This window comes from Saccopteryx bilineata, chromosome 6 (genome assembly GCF_036850765.1).
Source record: "Saccopteryx bilineata isolate mSacBil1 chromosome 6, mSacBil1_pri_phased_curated, whole genome shotgun sequence".
Classification (NCBI taxonomy): Eukaryota; Metazoa; Chordata; class Mammalia; order Chiroptera; family Emballonuridae; genus Saccopteryx; species Saccopteryx bilineata.
Window position 1 is genome coordinate 143,208,873 of NC_089495.1, and position 21,611 is coordinate 143,230,483.

Sequence of the window (21,611 nt, forward strand, 5' to 3'; positions counted from 1 at the left end):
TGACCATCGTCACCACCCATTCTAGAACTTTCGTCTTCCCAAACTGAAACTCCGTGTTGTTAAATATTTATCAGTTTTTTAAAAGCCTTACATTAAATCCTGATTCAGTGAAGATAGTTCTATGCAGAGCTGAAACAATTTGTTTCAGGTACATAATGTTTCAAACTTAGATAAGTTTGAAAGGCTGTGCTTAGAGGACCTGGAGTGGGTCTCGGACCCACGAGGCTGCAGGTCTGGTATCAGATGTCTCAGGTGGACACTCGGTGTGTGTTGGGCTGCGTCTGGTTCCTGGTTGGATTCATTGGTAGGTTTTTGAAAAAGTATTTTAAAGGTTGATTATCCGAAATCTTGATTCCAGAGAGTTCCTTTGAAGTCCTTTTTATTTGCAGCCCATGTTTGTAGTGTGTCCCTGCGTGTATAAGCTGTGTGCTCAGCTAGCCTTGCTGAGGGAGGAGCAGACAGGCTGCTGGTCAGAATCCCGTTATCCTGCTGTTTGGGACGCAGTCTCTGAAGTAACAGTGGTCACTGCTCTGTTTACTTTTCCATGTAAAACTTTTGCTTAGTTTTACACTGCAGTTACCAATGACCATAGAGACCTTAGAAACACTTTGGGTTAAATAACAGAAATTTTGCGTCAGGTAGTTGAGGAGTCATTAGCCCAACTTCACACTGAAGAATACGTATTTGGAGTTTGGGTGGCTAGGAAATCACTAACTAGGTTTGATGTGTGGTTTTTTACTCCATGGAGGGAAGTATGTACTTTCTGGTATATCGGTTAATTTAGAAAGTACATTATTTATTTTTTAGTGGGGTTAAAATAACTGAGTAAACGTTTATGACACGTTTAGGGAAGTTAAAGCGAGGCACGATAGAATTAATTCATACGCGGTAAGAACAGTGTTGTTGTGGGTGTGTGTTTCCCTCGTGAGGGATCTGGTTTCAGGTGTTTTGTTTCTGTTTCACAAACTGCACCAGAAACGTGCACAGGAACAGAACTACACGAGCAAATGGATGATCTCACTGTTCTATTTTATGTCTTGTTCTTATTGGTAGTTCTTGAATTAAAGCAGAGCTTTTTAGGTGAGTTGAAGAGTAAGCCTGTGACTAATTCTGTGTGTCCATGACAATTTCAGATTGACATTGTGTTTCTTGTTACTGTGCTATTGCAGAGATGTGGTCCGAAGCCACTAAGATCCTGAAGGGAGAGTACACTGTCCGGGCCATTAAGGAGCACAAGATGGACCAAGCAATTATTTTCTGTCGAACCAAAATTGACTGTGATAACTTGGAGCAGTATTTTATGCAGCAAGGAGGAGGTAATGATTCCGTGAAATAAATGGTTTGTTCCCTCACTTAATAGGTTATTAGTTTCGTGTTGATGCAGTCTAGAACGCACACCCGAAATTTGAAGCAGCGATGGCACATTGCATGTGTGCTCTGTAAGGACTTTTGTAAAATAAGCCCTAGGAAGAACAATGAGACCATTTCCCACAGAGAAGGTTCCATTACAGTGAGCACAAATCATAGGGTTTTAAGGACCTTAAGAAATGGAATGTGTGTCTTTTAAATCAGTATAAGGGAAAAACCTTAATCTTAAAAAAGGCTAAATAAGAGAGGAAGTGGGGACAAATGAGAAGATCAGAACGGTTGGAAATGACAGAGTCGGGTGGCTGGGGGAAGCTGACTCTGTATGGACACTGATGTGTGTTGGTGGTCTGGAGTGCGCTCAACAGCATGGGTTGTTGAACTGGATAAATCTCACTGCGCGCTGTTTACAAGAAGTGCACCTAAAACCGAGGACATGGGAAGATCAAAGGGAAAGGGACTGAAAATATTTCTGTCAGCTCAAATGTTATAACCAGGATAGTTAGCTATGGTGTGAGTCTAGCTGTATTAATAATATGTACAATAGCTTAACTAGGCGGTGGCGCAGTGGATAGAGCGTCGGACTGGGATGCGGAGGACCCAGGTTCGAGACCCTGAGGTCACCAGCTTGAGCGCAGGCTCATCTGGTTTGAGCAAAGCTCACCAGCTTGGACCCAAGGTCGCTGGCTTGAGCAAGGGGTTACTCGGTCTGCTGAAGGCCCACTGTCAAGGCACGTATGAGAAAGCAATCAATGAACAACTAAGGTGTTGCCACAAAAAACTGATGATTGATGCTTCTCTTCTCCGTTCCTGTCTGTCTGTCCCCATCTATCTGACTCTCTGTCTCTTTAAAAAAAAAAAGTACAATAGACTAAGACAAAAATATTACTAGAAATAAAAGAGTTACTATATAATAGAATGCTAAGTCTACAATGAAGATTAAATGGTTCTAATAGTAGGCTTCTTATATATCAAGTATATAAACCATCAAGAAAAATGCTCAACATAATTACTTATGACAGAAATGCAAATAAAATCGCACTCGTTGAAATGACTGGTTTGAAAATACATCATCCTGTTTGATGAGGATACAGAGTAGCTGGAGAACTTGGGGATTGTTGGTGAGACTAAAGTGGGACAGCCACTTTGACAAAATTAGACATTACCCTGGCTGATTGGCTCAGTGGTAGAGCGTTGGCCTGACATGCAGGAGTCCTGGGTTCGATTCCCGGCCAGGGCACACAGGAGAAGTGCCCATCTGCTTCTCCACCCCTCCCCCTCTCCTTCCTCTCTGTCTCTCTCTTCCCCTCCCACAGCCAAGGCTCCATTGGAGCAAAGTTGGCCCAGGCACTGAGGATGGCTCTGTGGCCTCTGCCTCAGGCACTAGAATGGCTCTGGTTGCAACAGAGTGACGCCCCAGATGGGCAGAGCATTGCCCCCGGTGGGCATGCTGGGTGGATCCTGGTCGGGCGCATGCGGGAGTCTGTCTGACTGCCCCCCCATTTCCAACTTCAGAAAAATACAAAAAAAATGAAATAAAATAAAAATTAGACATTGCTGTCTTAATAGTCTAGCAATTCAGCTCCTAAGGATTTATCCAAAATAAGGGAAAGCATGTGCTGACAAAGATGTGCACAAGGACAAGGATGGACACAGCAGCTTGGTGTATGGTGGCCCCAGACTGAAAGCGCGCTCAGTAGCCATACGTAGAGGAGTGGTTGAACGACCTCTGGAATAGTTACATGCTGGAATGCTGCTCAGCAGTGAAAAGGAATGGACTGCTGACGGTCCCAGCAACTGGGTGAGTCTCAGACATGACGCTGAATGGAAGAATTCTCATTCAGGGCGTATGTATTGTTGACTCCACGTGGAGGAAGTCTGGGTGAGCCAGACTAGCTTGTAAGGGGAGAGAACCAGAACTGTGCTTGTCCTGGGGGGTAGGGAAGATAGGGCAGGAGCACGGAGCTGCTTTGTGAGGTGTCTTGTTCAGGAGCTTCCCAGGGCTCTGCGCTACACAGGTGTACGTGTTTATCAGCTCTGCAAAGGTGTACTCCTAAGATTTGTACATTTCCTTGGATGTGACTTACCTCAAAAGGAAAACAAAACCAACTAAGCAAATCCTGCACTCGACTGAATGATGCCCATCTGAAATGTGAACTGATACCTGTAACTTACATTGAAAAGCTTTAAAAATATGAAGAAGAGTTAGTACAAGGACAGGGATAGACATACGTTGTAAAGCAAGTGTAGTAAATGCTAGACTTTAGGTGGTAAGATTACACTGTTAGAGTTCTGTCAGTTTTGCTGTATGTTTGAAAATATAGAAGTTGGAAATACATATAAATAAAAATTGACAGATGAACCAGGTAACAGACAAATCCTGCTCTCAAAGCGAGGAATACTTTAGCACATCTCTTTTTGTTTTTTGTTTTGTTGTTTGTTTGTTTTACAGAGACAGAGAAAGGGATAGCTAGGGACAGACAGACAGGAATGGAGAGATGAGAAGCATCAATCATCAGTTTTTTGTTGCAACACCTTAGTTGTTTGTTCATTGAATGCTTTTTCATATGTGTCTTTACCGTGGGCCTTCAGCAGACTGAGTAACCCCTTGCTCAAGCCAGCGACCTTGAGTCCAAGCTGATGAGCTTTGCTCAAACCAGATGAGCCTGCGCTCAAGCTGGGGACCTCGGAGTCTCGAACCTGGGTCCTCTGCATTCCAGTCCGACGCTCTATCCACTGTGCCACCGCCTGGTCAGGCAGCACATCTCTTTCTTTTTTTTTTTTTTTTTTACAGAGACATCCAGAGAGAGTCAGAGATAGGGATAGACAGACAGGAATGGAGAGAGATGGGAAGCATCAATCATTAGTTTTTCATTGTGACCCCTTAGTTGTTCATTGATTGCTTTCTCATATGTGCCTTGACCTTGGGGCTACAGAACACCAAGTAACTCCTTGCTTGAGCCAGCGACCTTGGGTCTGAGCCAGTGAGCTTTGCTCAAACCAGATGAGCCTGTGCTCAAGCTGGTGACCTCGTGGTCTCGAACCTGGGTCCTCCGCATCCCAGTCCGACGCTCTATCAGACACTGCCACCGCCTGGTCAGGCACATCTCTTTTTATAATTGATGTTCATCAAGGAGATAGAAAACTAAAAGAAAAAAAAATAAGGAAAATTTGAAAAATTTAAAAGTTTGCGCTATAATGATCATGTGAAGAACACATTACATCATTCATTACAATGGACAATAATTTTTTTAAGCCCTGGCAAACAGACTGGCTTGGTTGTTTTAGTTAAGCAATTGTTCTGTAATATGTCTTCCTGTCCACTTGTATATTGAATGGAGGATTTGATTATGTTGTTAGGATTGTAATGGTCTTTAGTTCCTCTTTCCTTCCCTAAATATTCTGGTTGCCTGTGCCAAGAAAGCAGGTTTCCTGATAACGTGGTGTATACCCGGCTCCTGGGTGTAAGAGAGGGACAGAGTCCCCCGCAGCCTGAGCCCCTCAGCCCGGGAGTGGGAGTGTGTGCGTGCTCCCCCGGGACCACTTGCATTCAGCACGCAGTGCTTGCGGACACTCTTGTTAGCTGTTAGGTCTTGTCTGCATGTTTACTTTTTCTGTTAGTCATTTGGGTAGGTAGCTTTCAAAATGTCCTGTTACCCAGAATTCTGTAGTTGTGATTCTGCGCTATCTTATAGTGGTGTCTACAGGTTCTGTGAAGTTCTAGAAGGCTGTTGGCCCTTACCCTGGTCCAGACGGCGTCGCTTCTTGTTGCTGTGTCTGTTTGAAGAGTTTCTTTTTTAGCACTGGCACCAGTCCTCTCCCTCTGAGGTGGCACCTGTGCTCTTCCAGGTTGCTGCTCCTGACCCACTTTGGAAAGAAAACCGGACAACTACGTGGCTTAGGCACCTTGCAGAGGGCTGACTTGTGTGGCCTTTAAGGAAGGGCATGGGTCAGAATGTCTGTTCTGGTTCTTCTAAATTTTTATTTTATTTATTCATTTTTTTAGAGAGGAGAGAGAGAGGGAGAGAGAGAGAGACAGACAGAGAGAGAAGGGGGGAGGAGCTGGAAGCATCAGCTCCCATATGTGCCTTGACCAGGCAAGCCCAGGGTTTTGAACTGGCGACCTCAGCATTTCCAGGTCGACGCTTTATCCACTGCGCCACCACAGGTCAGGCTGTTCTGGTTCTTCTAGAAGGGACCTCTTTTGCCTACCTTGTGGTTTTTTGCTTTCTGTGGTATGGCAAGGTGCCCAGTGTACACATGCACGTTCTTAGTAATGCACTTTTGTTGACATACCGCTTTGTTTACTCCCGCTGGTTGGGAAGGGGCTTAGACAGCCCTTCAAAGCAAAATCAGTCTTAATACCCATGGAGTTCATGCTAATGGCACTTTGCCTGATCGTGTTAACCATGGTTTGTAGCAAGTTGGGTACAGATTTTCATAGAATTATATGGTATCTATCACTGTAACCTTTTTCTTTTTCTTTTTTCTTTTTTTTTTTGACATAGTCTTCCGTGTCAAGTTTTCCAAGAGTAACTGTCACTCTGCTTTCACTAGGACCTGATAAAAAGGGACACCAGTTTTCCTGTGTTTGTCTCCACGGGGACAGAAAGCCTCATGAGAGAAAGCAAAACTTGGAAAGATTTAAGGTATTGACGTTTAGCTGGCTACATTTCCTTAATACTAAAGTGAGGAGTTATATCTACTTCTAATCTGTTGCAGTTAATATTTGTAAAGCAATTCTTGTCCTAGAAGTTTCAAAATGTTTTTATCCTAACTGCTGCATCTTATTCATGGCTGGGCTTAGTCATCTTTAAGGTTAAAGAGTAAAATTACACATTCTCTACAGCACAACAGTACTATAATAAGAATTTGCAGGTTAAGAAAGTTACAGTTAAGTTCTTTCAGTAGATATTTTTAGGAGCATCATTAGATAAACATATCTGTGAGCCTTTTTTAAAAAAGTGGTCTGTAGTAATGATCATAGAGACCTTAATTTGTAGATTATTTTAAGACAGGTGTCAAAATACAGTTTTGTAGAATTGAATGCAGTTTGAATTGTTTGGGGTGACTACCAAGCTGTGTGCTCGCAGTAAATGCACAGGTTGTATCTCTGGGTGTATGTGGTGGACAGTAGCCTCCACCCACAAGAATTCTTACTGTTTACACAGTGTGTTTACTTCGGTATATAGTGTATTCTCTCAGACCCATCATATGCAAAAAGGTGAGAGGTTAGGAGCTTTGGATCACATGTCTGCACCCCGGAGTATTGGGGGTGGGAAACAGGTGGGCCTCTGCGTTGGGCATCATGTTGGGCTGGCACCCAGTGTGCCTGTCCCTGTCCTCCAGCCCTCTGACTCTGCTGTGTCTCAGGGCACAGACCCTATCCAGAGGCTGATGTGTGTGTCCTTGGTGAGTACCAGGAGGCACTCTGTCCCTTCTCTTTAGGATTTTGTTGACACAAAAACTGTAACGTCAAGGTACAATAGCTAGTATTCTGTATTTATTTAAGTACAAGAGTAAAAATAATAGTCATATTTTTATATTTTGTTTTGTCTTTCTCTGAAATGACCGGTTAAGATTTCTGAAAATAAAGCCAAATTTTAGCAATGGTTTAATAGCTTTGACGTAAGAAAAACAAAAAGCAGAAATGAATCTAATCATTGACTTATTCACCTTAAATGTTATATTTAGTGAATCATAACTTGAAAATTCAAGAGTTGGCCCAGAGACTTAGGAATCCCTGGACCTGTAGTTTGACAGTAACGTGTTAGTTATTAGCATTCGCATCTAGCAGAAAGGCGGTGTTTGTGTATTTTTAGTCCACACGCTGTTGCTTCCTCTCCTGTCTGTTCTCTGTAGAAAGGAGACGTGAGATTCTTGATTTGCACAGATGTTGCTGCCAGAGGAATTGATATCCATGGTGTTCCTTACGGTAAGAAGAAACTTCTGTGTCTGCAGATTAGTCATTTAAAGTAGACCTAATATGTTCAAAATCTGTAGAAACTGATGGCAGTTGGTAATGATTGATTTGATTGACAGTTATCAATGTCACCCTGCCTGATGAGAAGCAGAACTACGTGCATCGAATCGGCAGAGTGGGACGAGCGGAAAGGTAGTGCTGCTGCTTCCTTTTGCTCCCTAAGCTTCTGTGCTTCGGGAGTAGAGTCTAATAAAGACTTCTCAAATCTTTCAGGATGGGCCTGGCCATTTCCCTGGTGGCAACCGAGAAGGAGAAGGTATCTTTTCAGTGCTGTGGCATGTTCATTGTTTGTGTTGTTACTTTAGATGCTGGGAATAAAAGCAGTTGCATTTTCCCATTTATATTGAATTCGGTTGGATATAGACTATAATGAACTTTTTGTGGCCTTTTTTGTCTATGTTCATTAAGTGGACAAATAATAAAATAAAGTTGAAGGGGAAAATGCAAAGTGTAATTTGTCCTAATAGCTTTAATATGATTGTTTTCACCAAAATATCTTTAAAGCCTTTCTGGCATGATTCCATAGAAGACTTTATGGGGGGGGGGGGTGATTTATTACATACTTACAGAAAGGTGGCAAGAATAAGGAACTCCCACATACATGTTGCCTACAATAGCTGTTTATTTTCCATTTTGCTTTATTCTCAAAAAACTTTGAACTTTCTTTTTGATGCTCAACTTGATATAGCATTCTTCAATATGTGCTTTTTCACCCTTGATTTTATCTGAGAACTCCTTTCTAGAACTGACATCCATTTTAGAAAAACTTTTGGCCTATTTTCATGAGAATTCTTTTGGAATACCTTGTTAACAATCTACCAAATGGTGGTAGCAGTCGCCATACCTACAATCTATTTTTCCTGTGCCTTGAGGACAGAAGATACAAACAAATTGAAATTAGAGATGTCTAGCATGTCTCAGTCTTCATACATGTTCTTATTTTTCCCTCTTTAGGTTTGGTACCATGTGTGTAGCAGCCGTGGGAAAGGGTGTTATAACACAAGACTCAAGGAAGATGGTGGTTGTACCATATGGTACAATGAGATGCAGGTAAGACTCAAAAAGCCTTTTAAAATTGGAATATAGGCTCTGGCCTGCTAGCTCAGTCAGTTAGAGCATCACTCCTAAATGTAAGCCCTGGCCGGATAGCTCAGCTGGTTGGAGCACTGTCCCGAAGCACAGAGGTTGCCAGCTCAGTCCCCAGTCAGGGCACACACAGGAGCAGCTTAATGTTCCTGTCTCTGTCTCTCTCCCTGCCTCAGACAAATGAACAAATGAGTAAATAGCGAATGTAGACTGTGTTTACAAAAGTTGTATCTCAGCATTTATCTATTATCAATTATAAGAAAAAGTATTGAGTAATTGATTATAATGTTAGCTATAGTTTGTAAATTGTAACCGAGTTCATCTCTTCAGAAATCTAACTTCTGTCTGCACTAAGTATTCTAGGTTTGCTTAGTTTTATTTAATGCTGCTAAAATGCAACTCTGTCAAAATGAAATTTTTATTTGAAAATGCTTTAATTTTTTTCTCCCTTTCCTAGCTGCTCTCTGAGATAGAAGAGCACCTGAACTGTACCATTTCTCAGGTCGAGCCTGATATCAAGGTCCCGGTGGATGAATTTGATGGGAAAGTTACCTATGGTCAGAAAAGGGCTGCCGGTGGTACGTTTGAGTTACTTTAGTTCCGTTTTAATTGTGCATGTTTCCTTTCTGAGCATCAGTGTAAGGAGAGCCGCTGATGTCATTGTGTGCTCAGCCTGTTCCTCGCCCTCTGTCTTGCTCTCGGAGCACGTTGTCCGAGGCACTTTGGATCGTGTGCTCTGAACGTGGGGCAGCAGCTGCACAGCGGTCTCCTGAGCTGTTACTGTCAGAAGAGCAGCGACCACTTAAAGGGTAATTAGGAAACGAGTCCAGTGGTCATTTTGAATGAACACTCAGAAGCCTTTGACTTAATTCGAGTGGTAGCCCAGCACACATTCCCTTCGTCTAGAATGCCCTCTGCTTACCCCGAAACTGTGTTAGGAGTTGGGCGAAACTAGGAGTTTCCGAGTCAGAGCCGAGGACGGGGGAGGGAGGGACGGCGGCATTAGGACAGCTGTTAGTGAGGCCTAAGCATTCATTTGTATTGACTTAACATTTTTAGAACTCTGAGTTTTGGTGATAACCTTCGCAGTAAGTACATTTTTATTGCTAGGAGCCATGTTTAAACTGATATTATTGAGCCAAAGTGTCGCTGACACTACCGTGTGACCTGTGTGCGCCGCAGGTGGGAGCTATAAAGGCCACGTGGACGTGCTGGCCCCGACCGTGCAGGAGCTGGCCGCCCTGGAGAAGGAGGCGCAGACGTCCTTTCTGCACCTTGGCTACCTTCCTAACCAGCTGTTCAGAACCTTCTGATCTTCACGCGCGCCCAGTAAGATTTGAGTAGTAAAAGTCTGCAGTCCTGAAACTGCACCAGTTGTACGGCGTCCAAGCAGCAGTATGTGTAGTAACTTAAGCTAGGAATGCTGACTGTTGCATGTCAAGAAGCATGGAACATTAGTCCTAGGAAGTCTTCATGAAATGGCAACCCAATGAAAATAAAAAAATTGATGACTATATCTTCATGAAAGTTTGTGTCTTATTTTAACGTTATCAGATAGTTTTTCAAGGATACTGGGTTCATGAAGCCCAGTTTACGGGACTGTGGATTTGGCTGAGGACTGTGAAGCCACTAGTGAGTGTTCTAAGAGTAGACTCAGTCCCAGGCACTGGTCAGTCCTGAACAGAGGCGACCTGGAGGTGGCTCCGGGCGCCCCGTGGTTACCGACATGGAGGGAGGCATGAGATGGAGGAGGACGGAGGGTCCTGTGGTGGGAGGGCCACTGGTTGGTTAGTGTGAAAGCCCGGAGTCTTAGGGCAGTTAGAGAGGGTCTCTGTGAGAACTGATGGCTGATTTGGTGACGGTGACGGTGACGGTGACAGTGAAGGGGTGTCTCTGAAGGTTTGCCTTCTTTTTAAGAGCCTTTCTTTCCAGATGACACATACCCACAACGATAAAACTACCCTGCCGGCCCTCTAGGTTTTAAAATGAAACACAGCTCTTTGGAATATACTTCCTAGACCTTCTTGCTGAAAATACCAGAAGAAAACATTGAAATATATATATAATTGAATTGTTCTTTTGTGCCATTTGACTCTTAGTTCATGAAATAGTTTTTTGGGGAAAATTTTTCTATCATAAGAGCACAAGTTATAATTTCTTGTCTTATGGTTTCAAACCTTTTAGTGCTGAAATGTTTTCTTTAAACACAATCTTGAGCACACTAAATACATAAACAGTGGGAAAACCATGACCATTAAAGTCATCTAGCCCTGGCTGGAGAGCTCAGTTGGTTGCAGCATCGTTCTGACACATAAAGGTGGCCAGTTCGATTCTTGGTCAGGGCACATACAGAAACAGATCAATGTTTCTGTCCCTGTCTCTCCACCTCTGAACTCAAATAAAAAAGATTTAAAATCATCTTGTATCGAGTCACAGTTTGTGTGGCATGATTATGAGGATTTCATTTTTTCCGTCGTCTAGACCACGTTCTTGGGAGATGTTCTAGAACTCCAAAGCCGATCTCTAAACAGTGACAGCTCTGCAACATTCATGCACATTGATCCCTGCTTTAGAAATGTGTTTCATTGACATGACGCCAAAGGAAAGATGAATTCAGAGCACTCAGTGTTGCCACTGGAAGAGGTCTTCCCGGTCGTGCTCACGTCCGTTTTCTAGATGCAGAAGCCGAGTGGAGTTCATGTCCACGTGGCCTCGCTGGTAGGACTGAACTAGACCTTGGGTTTGCTGGTGGCAGCATTGACTCTGGTCTCCCTGTGGACATGTCCCTGGTCCCATGTGTAGGCCAGAGAGGAATGCTAGACAGCTGGGAGACAGTGGAAGGGTTTTCCTTTTTTTTTTCTCTTTAAATTACCATCCAACTGGCATTTTCCACGGGACAGATTCTTAAATGAGGACACTCCATGTAACCAGACCAGCAGAGGGGCTGCCTGGGGACCTGACCGTCCTAGAACTGCTGACCACCATTGTCCTCCCTTCCTCTTGGTCCCCGCGGCAGATCCTAAATCCTCAGTGTCTGGACTCCTGCTGACACGTGAATAACCATTAAATTCTGGTTGAAATGCGGTCACTGAGCCAGGAGAGATGTCAGTTACTCCCTTTTAGAAGGAAGGCCTCCTGGGTTTTAGTGGTATAGATTGCCCAGCTAGAGACTGGCCTCCCAGGTTCTGGTCAGTGGGGTGTGAGAGAAAGTGACATGTGCAACTGGTCACATCCATCCACCTGCCCCTCCTCCCTCCCTCAGGCGTGAACTTGCACGTGCTGTTGCCGAGCTAGTTCCCCACTAGACAAGTGTCATACTTAGGGACTGGCAGAGGAACCTGGGTGAGCTGCCCGCCCTCTCTGGGCTACCTGTCATAGTCACTTGATCACCTGAGCCACTGTCTGTGTAGGTCACTGCCCCACCTAATACCAGAGGCACTGGAAAGTCCAGAGGATGTTAGGTGGTCACTGCCAGGTGTTAGTATTTCTGACTTGGCTTCAGCCCTGCCCACCACCACCATCACACAGCAAACGGGGACCTGGACTTGTCAAGAAGGGGCAAGCCTCTTTATTTTTTATTTACTTTTTTTTATTTATTCATTTTAGAAAGGAGAGGGAGAGACAGAGAGAGAGAGAGAGAGGAGAGACAGAGAGAGAGAAGGGGAGGAGGAGCTGGAAGCATCAACTCCCATATGTGCCTTGACCAGGCAAGCCCAGGGTTTCGAACCGGCGACCTCAGCATTTTCAGGTCGACGCTTTATCCACTGCGCCACCACAGGTCAGGCTTCTTTACTTTTTTAAAGATAGAAGTGTGTGGGGCAGTAACTGAGAAGGGCTCAGATTAAAAAAAAAAGTTAATTCCCAGCCAATTCTAAATGGGCAAACACATTTTGACCTTGTTTTTCTGACTTGGAGGGCAGCTACACTTGATGGCATTGGGATGAGGTGTCAAACATGACACACGTGTAGGTGAACGTCAGGTCCGGGGAGGGTCCCCTATAGAGCAGTTTTATCATTTTCCTATAGATGCCGATGGTTTCTGAAGTCCTACTGGGAATTTTTTCCAGACAACCTTGTTGGGCGGGAGGGATTTGTTAGAAGGGGGAAAATATGGAACAGGAAGGAAAGGGAGGCTATTTTGCATTTCTTTGTGGGGAGGAGGGGAAGGGGAATGTCTGCCGCAGTCTTCTGTTCCAGGGCTTTAAATAATTACCTTTCGTCTAGCAGGTGTCCCCAAACTACGGGCCGCATGCAGCCCCCTGAGGCCATTTATCTGGCCTCCCACCGCACTTCTGGAAGGGCCACCTCTTTCATTGGTGGTCAGTGAGAGGAGCACTGTATGTGGTGGCCCTCCAATGGTCTGAGGGACAGTGAACTGGCCCTCTGTGTAAAAAGTTTGGGGACCCCTGATAAGGTCATGTAAATGGTCCTTCTGAGAGAGCTTTCAGTCTTACTGGTCAGAAGTGTTGAGGGGACTGAGAGTCCCTGGAGTCACCATAGGCTTGGATCTGATCCTGGCCGTAGTTACTGACTTCTGGCTCAATCCCATTCAGAGATCGTTAGTTCTAAGTTGGGACCTGGGAACCTGCATTTGAACAAATCCCTCAGATGATGGAGGTCCCTATGGAACTTGAACCACAAATCAAGACCTCTACTGCTGTAGAGAAATGGTTCTCAGGCCGGATGACGGAGGACAGCGGAGAGGCACATGCTCGCTGTGGGAGAACCACCTGTCTCCTAGCACTGGCCCACAGCCTTTGTACCAAAACCTTCCCTTCGGCTAGGCTAGTGGCCCGCCCTGTCGGGTTACCTGGGGAGCTTTGGAAGGATATACCCGAGTCCTACCTCCTCCAGGAACGCGGACCTGGTTATCTGGAGTGGACCTGGCTGCCCTGGTGACGCTGGTGGTCTGCCAGGGTTGGGGGCTCTACCCTCCTCCAGGAACGCGGACCTGGTTATCTGGAGTGGACCTGGCTGCCCTGGTGACGCTGGTGGTCTGCCAGGGTTGGGGGCTCTACCCTCCTCCAGGAACGCGGACCTGGTTATCTGGAGTGGACCTGGCTGCCCTGGTGACGCTGGTGGTCTGCCAGGGTTGGAGGCTCTACCCTCCTCCAGGAACGCGGACCTGGTTATCTGGAGTGGACCTGGCTGCCCTGGTGACGCTGGTGGTCTGCCAGGGTTGGAGCTGCCTCTCTAAACAGCTTCGCTCTGGATGTTTCTGTTCCTCTTGCGAATCATCATGGGCCCCCCTGCAAATGCCCAAGTGAATCCATGTCTTAAAGTTAACTATAGTTCAGATTCAAGCTGAAGCTCTTGCTATATCACACTATGCAGGAGGATGTTGTAGAGAAAAACTGATTTAAAATAGTACCCATATATCATTTTTGAGAAACTAATAAGATTATTTTTAAAATAAATTTTGGGGCCAGATCAATTTCGTTCCCTTCAAAAAAGTCACTTCGGGTATTCAGACGAATCTTGTAAGGAGACTTCCATTTTTCAGAACCCATTGGGCCTTTTTAGTTTAGACATTGCCACTTTGTTTTTATTTAAAACATTTCCCCTGCTAGAGACAGTCACTATATCTTATGTGCCTCTGGAAATTCTTGGTTCAGTCCATTATTTTACCTTATTTTCCCCAGCTTGGTAATCCATCCTCTTCACCGGGAAAGACTCTGGTTGGCTGCTGTTTGTTTTGTTTCCTGAAATTAAATCACAATCAAAGGATAAATATCTGCTCCTGCCAAAGTAGGACTTTGGAGAAGCAGCCAGAGGTGGTGTCTGTGCCGTCGCATGTGCAGGACTGTCCAGTGCAGGGGCTGGGGCAGAGGCCCAGGGGAGTCAGTCTAGCATTTGGGGGAATCCTACATCCCCCCAAAAAGGAGTTTCCAGGATGGAGATTGGGTCAGAGCGAGGGCCAATGGGTCAACGACGCGTGGGAGCCATGCTGTCTGATGACGAGTTGTAATTCCCTTGAAACCCTCAAATGTTTCCTACCTAGTGTTAGCAACTGGGGATGTATGACGCAGGTGTTAAGGGGAGAATTCTGTGATTGGACAATGATGTTAGAAGGTGTAGGAATTGGTAAGGACCCTGTCCTTTGGGAGACTGTTTAGTAATGGCAGGAGGAGACAAGAAAACTGGAACAGTCGTCTAAACCAAAGCTCAGAAAGGTGACAGTCAAACTTGGTGGCAGCCAGGTTTAGGATGCACTCAGAAGAATTCTTAGACATTCTGGGAGAGAACTGGCTAAGCTGCAGTCACAGAGGCTGAAAGCGGTTGTTTTGTTTGGCTCTTAAAGGCTAGCAATTTGGAAACATTGGGTTATACCCATTATTATTAAGTACAGCTCAGTTGAAATATCGGTGCTAGTTTTATTGGCTACAGTAACAAACCCTACCGCATCTTCTGTCCATAAATGGTTGTTCACTTTCCACTGATGGCTCACAACCTCAGCACTGAGAGAATAATTTTCGATGAAATAACATGTAGGAGGGCCTGCCTGTGCCAGCTCTCGTGGGTCTGTGGTTTATCAATTCCCAGTCAGGTGCACCAGGTGGCGCTCATGTCACACTGTGAACACCCAGGGCTCAACACTTACCTCTGGTATATTTTTACCACTTGGGGTCACTTAAGGATTATCTGACTTCCCTTTTTTCTGCTAAGCAAATCACAAATTTAAAGGAATTACTTCCCATTACATCTGTCAGAGTCTATGGTCATTTTTTCTTGATCTTGAAGGCCAAGAAATGTGCATTAGGATCTTTTCCCCCCCATGAGTGGGCCCCACACAGTTCGTGCGCTGGTTGTTTCTGCTGTCACAAACACTTCTGCCCTGGCTAGATAGCTCACGGTTTGCCGGTTCGATTCCCAGTCAGGCCACATACAGGAACAGATCAATGTTCCTGTCTCTCTCTCTTTAAAATCAATAAAATAAACACTTTAAAAAGAAGCAAGGGGAAAATTAAAGGGATTTTAAGAGAGGTTATGTTTTCAGAAGGAAAAATGACATCTTAAATAAATAAAAACAAAGCACTTCTAGGACCACAGCACCCATGTCCCCTTGAGCCCAGCATTGGGGAGTTTTTTGTACGAATAACTTCCACACATGTCAAAATTGCATCTGTGCTAATTGCTGCCCTCATAGCATCTCCAGAATGCAGAGTGCTTTTTCCTTGGGCATTTCCTTCGACTCTGCCTGTCTCTAAAAGCCCAGATCTGAGTGGAGTGAGGTGGGGTATTGTGTGAACTTTCATTCATCTTCCCGCCACGTATCCACTGATCCTAGGAATGAGGGCTGCGCCCTTTGAGAGCATGCTGGAGATTTGTGGATGAACCCCACTGACGTGCTTGCCGGTGGTGGGCATGGATGAGGGTGAGCACAGCACATGTGAGCTTAGCCCAGACAATGAGCCCGGTTACTTCCGAAAGTAGCTCATGGCTCCTTATTAAATGATGTACCCACACCCCTGTGTCGCTGTCCCTGCTGACCCAGTGACTCCCTGGGACAGTGAGTTGAGAGGTATTTGGCTGAAAAAAATGACCAGGTATATGCTCTGTCCTTTGTCTCCTCCTTTCCCCCGAAGATCCCGTCTTGGGGATAGAGGCCAAGGAGACTCGGTCACTATTCCAGAACAGCCTCTTGGTGCAATGTGAAGCTACAACAGGAACTCCTTGACTGCCACCATTTTCAGTTTATAATTAGCCTGTGTCCGCCCCTGGTCAGGAACCTGCAGTGGGCCTTTATTGCCTTCGTTCAGGCCAGACTAACATGAGCGCATGAGGCCCACTAACACCGGGGCCTAACCTTCCTGTGCTGACTTCCTTTGCTGCTCAGATCGTATGGAGCCTGGTCGCCTCACGCTCCCTGCGTATGGAATAATAACAGCTCACACTGATCGACCCTTCACTGTGTGCTGGGTTCTTTATCCTCAGAACAGCCCGGAAGGTAGGCTCTGTTTGTGTGTCCGTTTTCCAGATGAGAAAAAGGAGGCACCAAGTGGTTGGTGAAGTGCTCACGATCACCTGGCTAGTAGGCAGAGGAACCAGAGCTTGAATGCAGGCACTTACCCCTGGCCCCTGGGAGTCCGTGTGCTGGAAGGCTTCCCACCCGCCCTGGCCTGCCGGAAGTCCATCGTTCTTGGGACCTGAGTGAGTTCTACCTCCGTCATGAGGCAAGAGAACACCACATTTTAAATACCAACCATGCCCAGATACTTTATATTCAGTGTCACATTAAGAGCCAAAATTCTGCCCCCGCCGCCCTTATTTGCCATTAAGGAATCCCAAGGCCCAGAGAGGTTACATCCAAGTCCATCACGTTGAATGTGTTGGGTCCCAGAGCTTAATTTTTTAAAAACTGTTTCATTACTGTCATGTCCCCCCCCACTCCCCATTTTCAGGTGGATCACAAATTCTTCCAGTGAAGGATTTTTGGGCTACACTTGTTTTTCTCCCTACAGTGTACATAGGGGGCATATAGCAAATATTACTGATTAGCTTATTTCTCAAGCTGTGGAGAAAGTCTATCAACTTATCTGATGGCAACAACAGTTCTTCTATGGGAAACAGAGACCCAAGACAGAAAGGCACCTCGTGCCTTTTAACCTTCAGCAGGAGTCAGTATCCCATGGTCTCATCCAAGACCGGAGGGAAGACCAGACCTCTTTCAATGGGAAAACAGCTTCTTCAAGATAATCTTGACCAAAATATGAGCATGATTTTGAACATATGGGCTTAGAGCTCCAATCTCCTACGGCTGAGATGTCGGTGTCCTGGTGGGCCAGTGCTGCACAGAAATATGTGAATTCATCATGGTTATTTTTGCAGCATTGGAGTTGGCATACCTCCAAATCAAGAACTTTCTGCCTTTGCAGTTCTTGCTTCTTTAAGGCTGGATGACTCACTTTGCGTAACATCCTCTTGTTTCCTCCTTTTCCTCCCCTGGGTCCCCTCCTACCTGAGAGGGTGGACGGGGCAGGGAGGGTTATGAAATGAGAGAGCCTCTGTTGACCCTTTCTTTGCAGTTTTGTTAACATTTCTTGGGAAGAGAATGTGTTATAGAATTATGTACTTGAAACCTGTATAATTTTGTTAACCAGTGTCTCCTAATAAATTCAATATAAAGAAAAAGAAACACACACATTGGTTAGGAAAGCCTATATGATCTCTATTCTCTTTCTACCACCAGGCAGGTCACTGTCCTCTTCTGTGTCCTCCAAACCTTTTGTTCCTTTCCTTATCATAGCGTTTACATTCTTACATTTTATTTACCTGCTTACATGTTAGTGTCCTACTAGATATGGGAGGTCCTTTACAGCAGGCCTGGTTTCAGTATCGTCAATATCTGGCAGGGTCTGGACTAGACAAGGTGATTTATTAGGAAAAAAGGAAGGAAAGAAGGAAGGGAGGAAGGGAGAGAGGGAAAGGGAAAGAAAGAAAGGAGGAAGAGTAGATAAATGGATGGATGGATGATCACAAGAAACTTTGACGTAGGAATTTTAGACGTCAGCTAGCAAAAGGGATGAGAAGCTTGGCTTTGTTATTTACTTGTTAGTTTTTATTTTGTGGACAGGAGATCTGCATACCCTAATAAGTAAGGTCACAGAAGTAGACAGGCTCTGAGCCTGTCTTTCTCTTGAAGAGGGGTTTATGTTTTTCAGACAGAAGCTCTGCTGGCTTGAGCAAGAGCCACCTTTACGAGGAAATGCTCACCATTGCTGTCAAGCCATTCTGAGACACAGTGGCAACACCCACTGTACAGCAGACTGTGCCACCATGCTTTGTGTTCTTTACCTTGATGCCTCTGCCAGGCAGGAATAGTTATTCTCCTCTAAGGAAACAGAGGCTCAAAGAGGTGAAGCATCAATTCAACAGTAATAGTTGCAAAGTTCAATATTCCACATTTAACAACAAATAGACCAACTAGACAGAAGATGAGGAAACAGAAGACTTGAACGACTGACATCCCTAGAACATTCCACTCAACAGCAGCAGGACCCACATTCTTCTCAAGGGCCCAGGGAGCTTTCTCCAAGAGGGACCTCACACCGGGCCATAAAACAAGCCTCGATATACATTTAAAAAGACTGAAATGATACACAATATATTCTTCAATCACAGTGGAATGAAATTAAAGATTAATAACAGAAAGAACTTTGGGAAATTCACAAATATGTGGAAATTAAAACACTACTCAACAACCAATGAGTCAGAGAATAAATCAAGGGGGAAATTAGGAAATACTTTGAGATGAATGAAAATGGAAACACAGCAAAGGAAATCTTAAGGGATGTAGGCAAAGCAGTGCTTGGAGGGAAATGTGTAGCAGTGAGTGACTATTAAAAAGGAAGAGATCTCGAATCAATAACATAACCTTCCACTGTGAGGCCCCAGGGCGGGGGGACTAAAGTAAACCCAAATAAAGCAGAAGAAAGGAAATAATAAAGATCCAAGTGGAAATCAGTGAAACAGAAAATAGAAAAACAATAGAGAAAATTAACAGAACCAAAAAGTGTTTGTTTTTTTTTAAAACAAGAGCTAAGTTGACAAACCTTAACTAGAAAGAGGTGAGATGATTTTCCCAGCATGACTCCAATAGAAAATGGCAGAGGCAGGATTCCAAACTAGGAGTATCTGATGCCAAAGCTGAGGTTGGTGGGTCTGTCCCCCACCTAGACTGTGAGAGTCCCAGGGATCTGGTGCTCTCCTTACTCATCTGAGCATGCTCCGTACCTGGCACATGCAAGGGCCCAGTAAATGTTTGCTGGAGTAAAATAAAAAGCCAACCTTCTCCCCACCCTCCGTCAGCCATCTGTGTGAGATGATAAATTATACTTCCCATGCAGATTGGGCTGAATTGCACTATTTCTGATGAGAAACGCTGAAAACAGCAAACTGCTTGTCCTTAAAAATAAACCCTTCAGCTTCAGAGAGTTGGCCCAGAAATGAACCGTGTTGTAGCTCAAGCCCCGAGACTGAGTTCATTACCCTGGAGCCAGGGGGTGATGGGGTTGCCGGCTGGAGTGAGAAACTCGATCACCTTGCCCTGGCCCCTGGGTGGGGAGTGGTGCTCGGCCGCCCCTCTCTAGCCCTGGTGACCACGCATGGCGGGGGCTGGCCCAGCTCCAAGGAGGCAGCTGATCCCAGAGAGCCCACGATGCTGACTCTTGTCCCCAGGCTGATCGGTTGGGAGCAGGGGTGCACTGATGGCACCCCAGCTGAGCTGACCCGGGCTCTGTGTGAAGTCCAGCTTTCCGACAGGCTATAAAGGGTGAACTATAAAGAATGTTGATTTTAATTAACCCAAGTGCATGTTGATACATCCCGAAAGGCTATAGGGAGAAGGTAATCCTAGGTAGGTTACATGCCAGAATGCTACCGCATGCTCAGGCTAGAGTACGAGGCCACTGTCCTGGGGGCGGGGAGGGGTGGCACACGCCACTCACAAGTGGCGCACTGTCTTGGCCAGACAACTGATACGTGAGGAAGGCAGGGTGCGGGCTGTGTGCCCGTTTCTCAGGAGGACTGGGTGAGGGCTCTGGAAGCTGCCCAAGGACTTCCAGGAGGCAGGCACGTGAATCTATTGTTTGGACTCCTCCATCCAGTGAACTCCGGCACTGGCCCTGCCTGTGAGGAGGCCACGTGGGAAGCTCCGTGCGGGTTTCCTGGGGGCACGCGTATGCAGTGCTGGCGGTTGGGCGGGCAGGCTGGGCACACCCATGGGTGTCGTTTCCCTGGCTCGTGTGCTGCCCCTCCCTTTTCTTCCTTTTTCTTAACTTAAAGGTGACTCTTCTGGAAGCCCCCAATGTGGAACTGACCCTAAATTGAAAAGATCTTTTTAGGGCAAGGGCTTTTGTTCTTTGAATTTTCTGCCTGGCCAACCACAGGGAATGCGAGCTGGGGGAACAGCTGGTTAAAGGACTGCACATTCATTTCCAGGGGCTGAGGGGCTGCGCAGAGCGAGAAGGGTCTCCTCATTCTCCGGCCTGTGATCCACTCGGGCTCCAGGCGGGAGGGTGTGCAGGACCCTCCACCTGCCGGTGACAGTGGGGGGGGGGCACAATTCAACATACGGGAACATAAACTCCAATTCCAGCTTCAAAATGAACAACCTCTAATTTTCATCCCCGTAACATCAGCAAAATCATATCTTTTTTTCTTTCAGAGAAAGTAGTGAACTGGTACTTGAATTTTGACCGATTGTAAAACGTCTCCCTGTCCCCATTCCTGTATCCGTGTCTCCTACTGTTAACGCCACCAGAATGTGGGACCCATGTGCCCTGTTCAAAAATGTGGGACGTGGCTTTAAATTTTTATTTTATAATTAGAATACAATAAATACCTATTTTTTTAATAATTTTATTTTTTTTAATGGGGTGACATTAATAAATCAGGATACATATATTCAAAGATAACATGTCCAGGTTATCTTGTCGTTCAATTATGTTGCATACCCATCACCCAAAGTCAGATTGTCCTCTGTCACCCTCTATCTAGTTTTCTTTGTGCCCCTCCCCCTCCCACTTTCCCTCTCCCTCTCCCCCCTCCCCCCATAACCGCCACACTCTTATCAATGTCTCTTAGTCTCACTTTTATGTCCCACCTACGTATGGAATAATGCAGTTCCTGTTTTTTTCTGATTTACTTATTTCACTTCGTATAATGTTATCAAGATCCCACCATTTTGCTGTAAATGATCCGACGTCATCATTTCTTATGGCTGAGTAGTATTCCATAGTGTGTATGTGCCACATCTTCTTTATCCAGTCATCTAGTGATGGGCTTTTTGGTTGTTTCCATGTCCTTGCCACTGTGAACAATGTTGCAGTGAACATGGGGCTGCATTTGTCTTTGCGTATCAATGTTTCTGAGGTTTTGGGGTATATACCCAGTAGAGGGATTGCTGGGTCATAAGGTAGTTCTAAAATAAATACCTATTATCAGCAACGTGGTGCCAGAAACCTCTGGAGCTGGAAGAGCAGCTGCTCCCTGAGACAATGACACCAGGGGACCCTGTTGGGGTTCCATTCGGACATGTGAAGTTTGAGGTACCAGCTAGACACCCAAATGAAGAGGAACAGCCAGCAACTTCTTTCTATTGCAGGGACAGCTCTGCAACCTGGAAAGGTGGGGTCGGAATACTCCTGTTTCCACGGTGACACCGCCTCTGGCGTGG

General features: G+C 45.5%; 1 protein-coding gene across 1 annotated transcript in view; it reads left to right on the forward strand.

Moving 5' to 3' along the window:
- DDX1 (DEAD-box helicase 1) overlaps positions 1-9,950 on the forward strand; it is a 41,660-nt gene extending 31,710 nt beyond the window's left edge. Inside the window, exons 19-26 of the mRNA XM_066235759.1 lie at positions 1,170-1,316; positions 5,923-6,014; positions 7,228-7,300; positions 7,408-7,480; positions 7,562-7,604; positions 8,303-8,398; positions 8,892-9,012; positions 9,617-9,950. Coding sequence (XP_066091856.1) covers positions 1,170-1,316; positions 5,923-6,014; positions 7,228-7,300; positions 7,408-7,480; positions 7,562-7,604; positions 8,303-8,398; positions 8,892-9,012; positions 9,617-9,747 — 776 coding nt within the window. The 3' untranslated portion in view covers positions 9,748-9,950. The remainder of the gene's footprint in view (positions 1-1,169; positions 1,317-5,922; positions 6,015-7,227; positions 7,301-7,407; positions 7,481-7,561; positions 7,605-8,302; positions 8,399-8,891; positions 9,013-9,616) is intronic.
- The last annotated feature ends 11,661 nt before the right edge of the window (positions 9,951-21,611 follow it).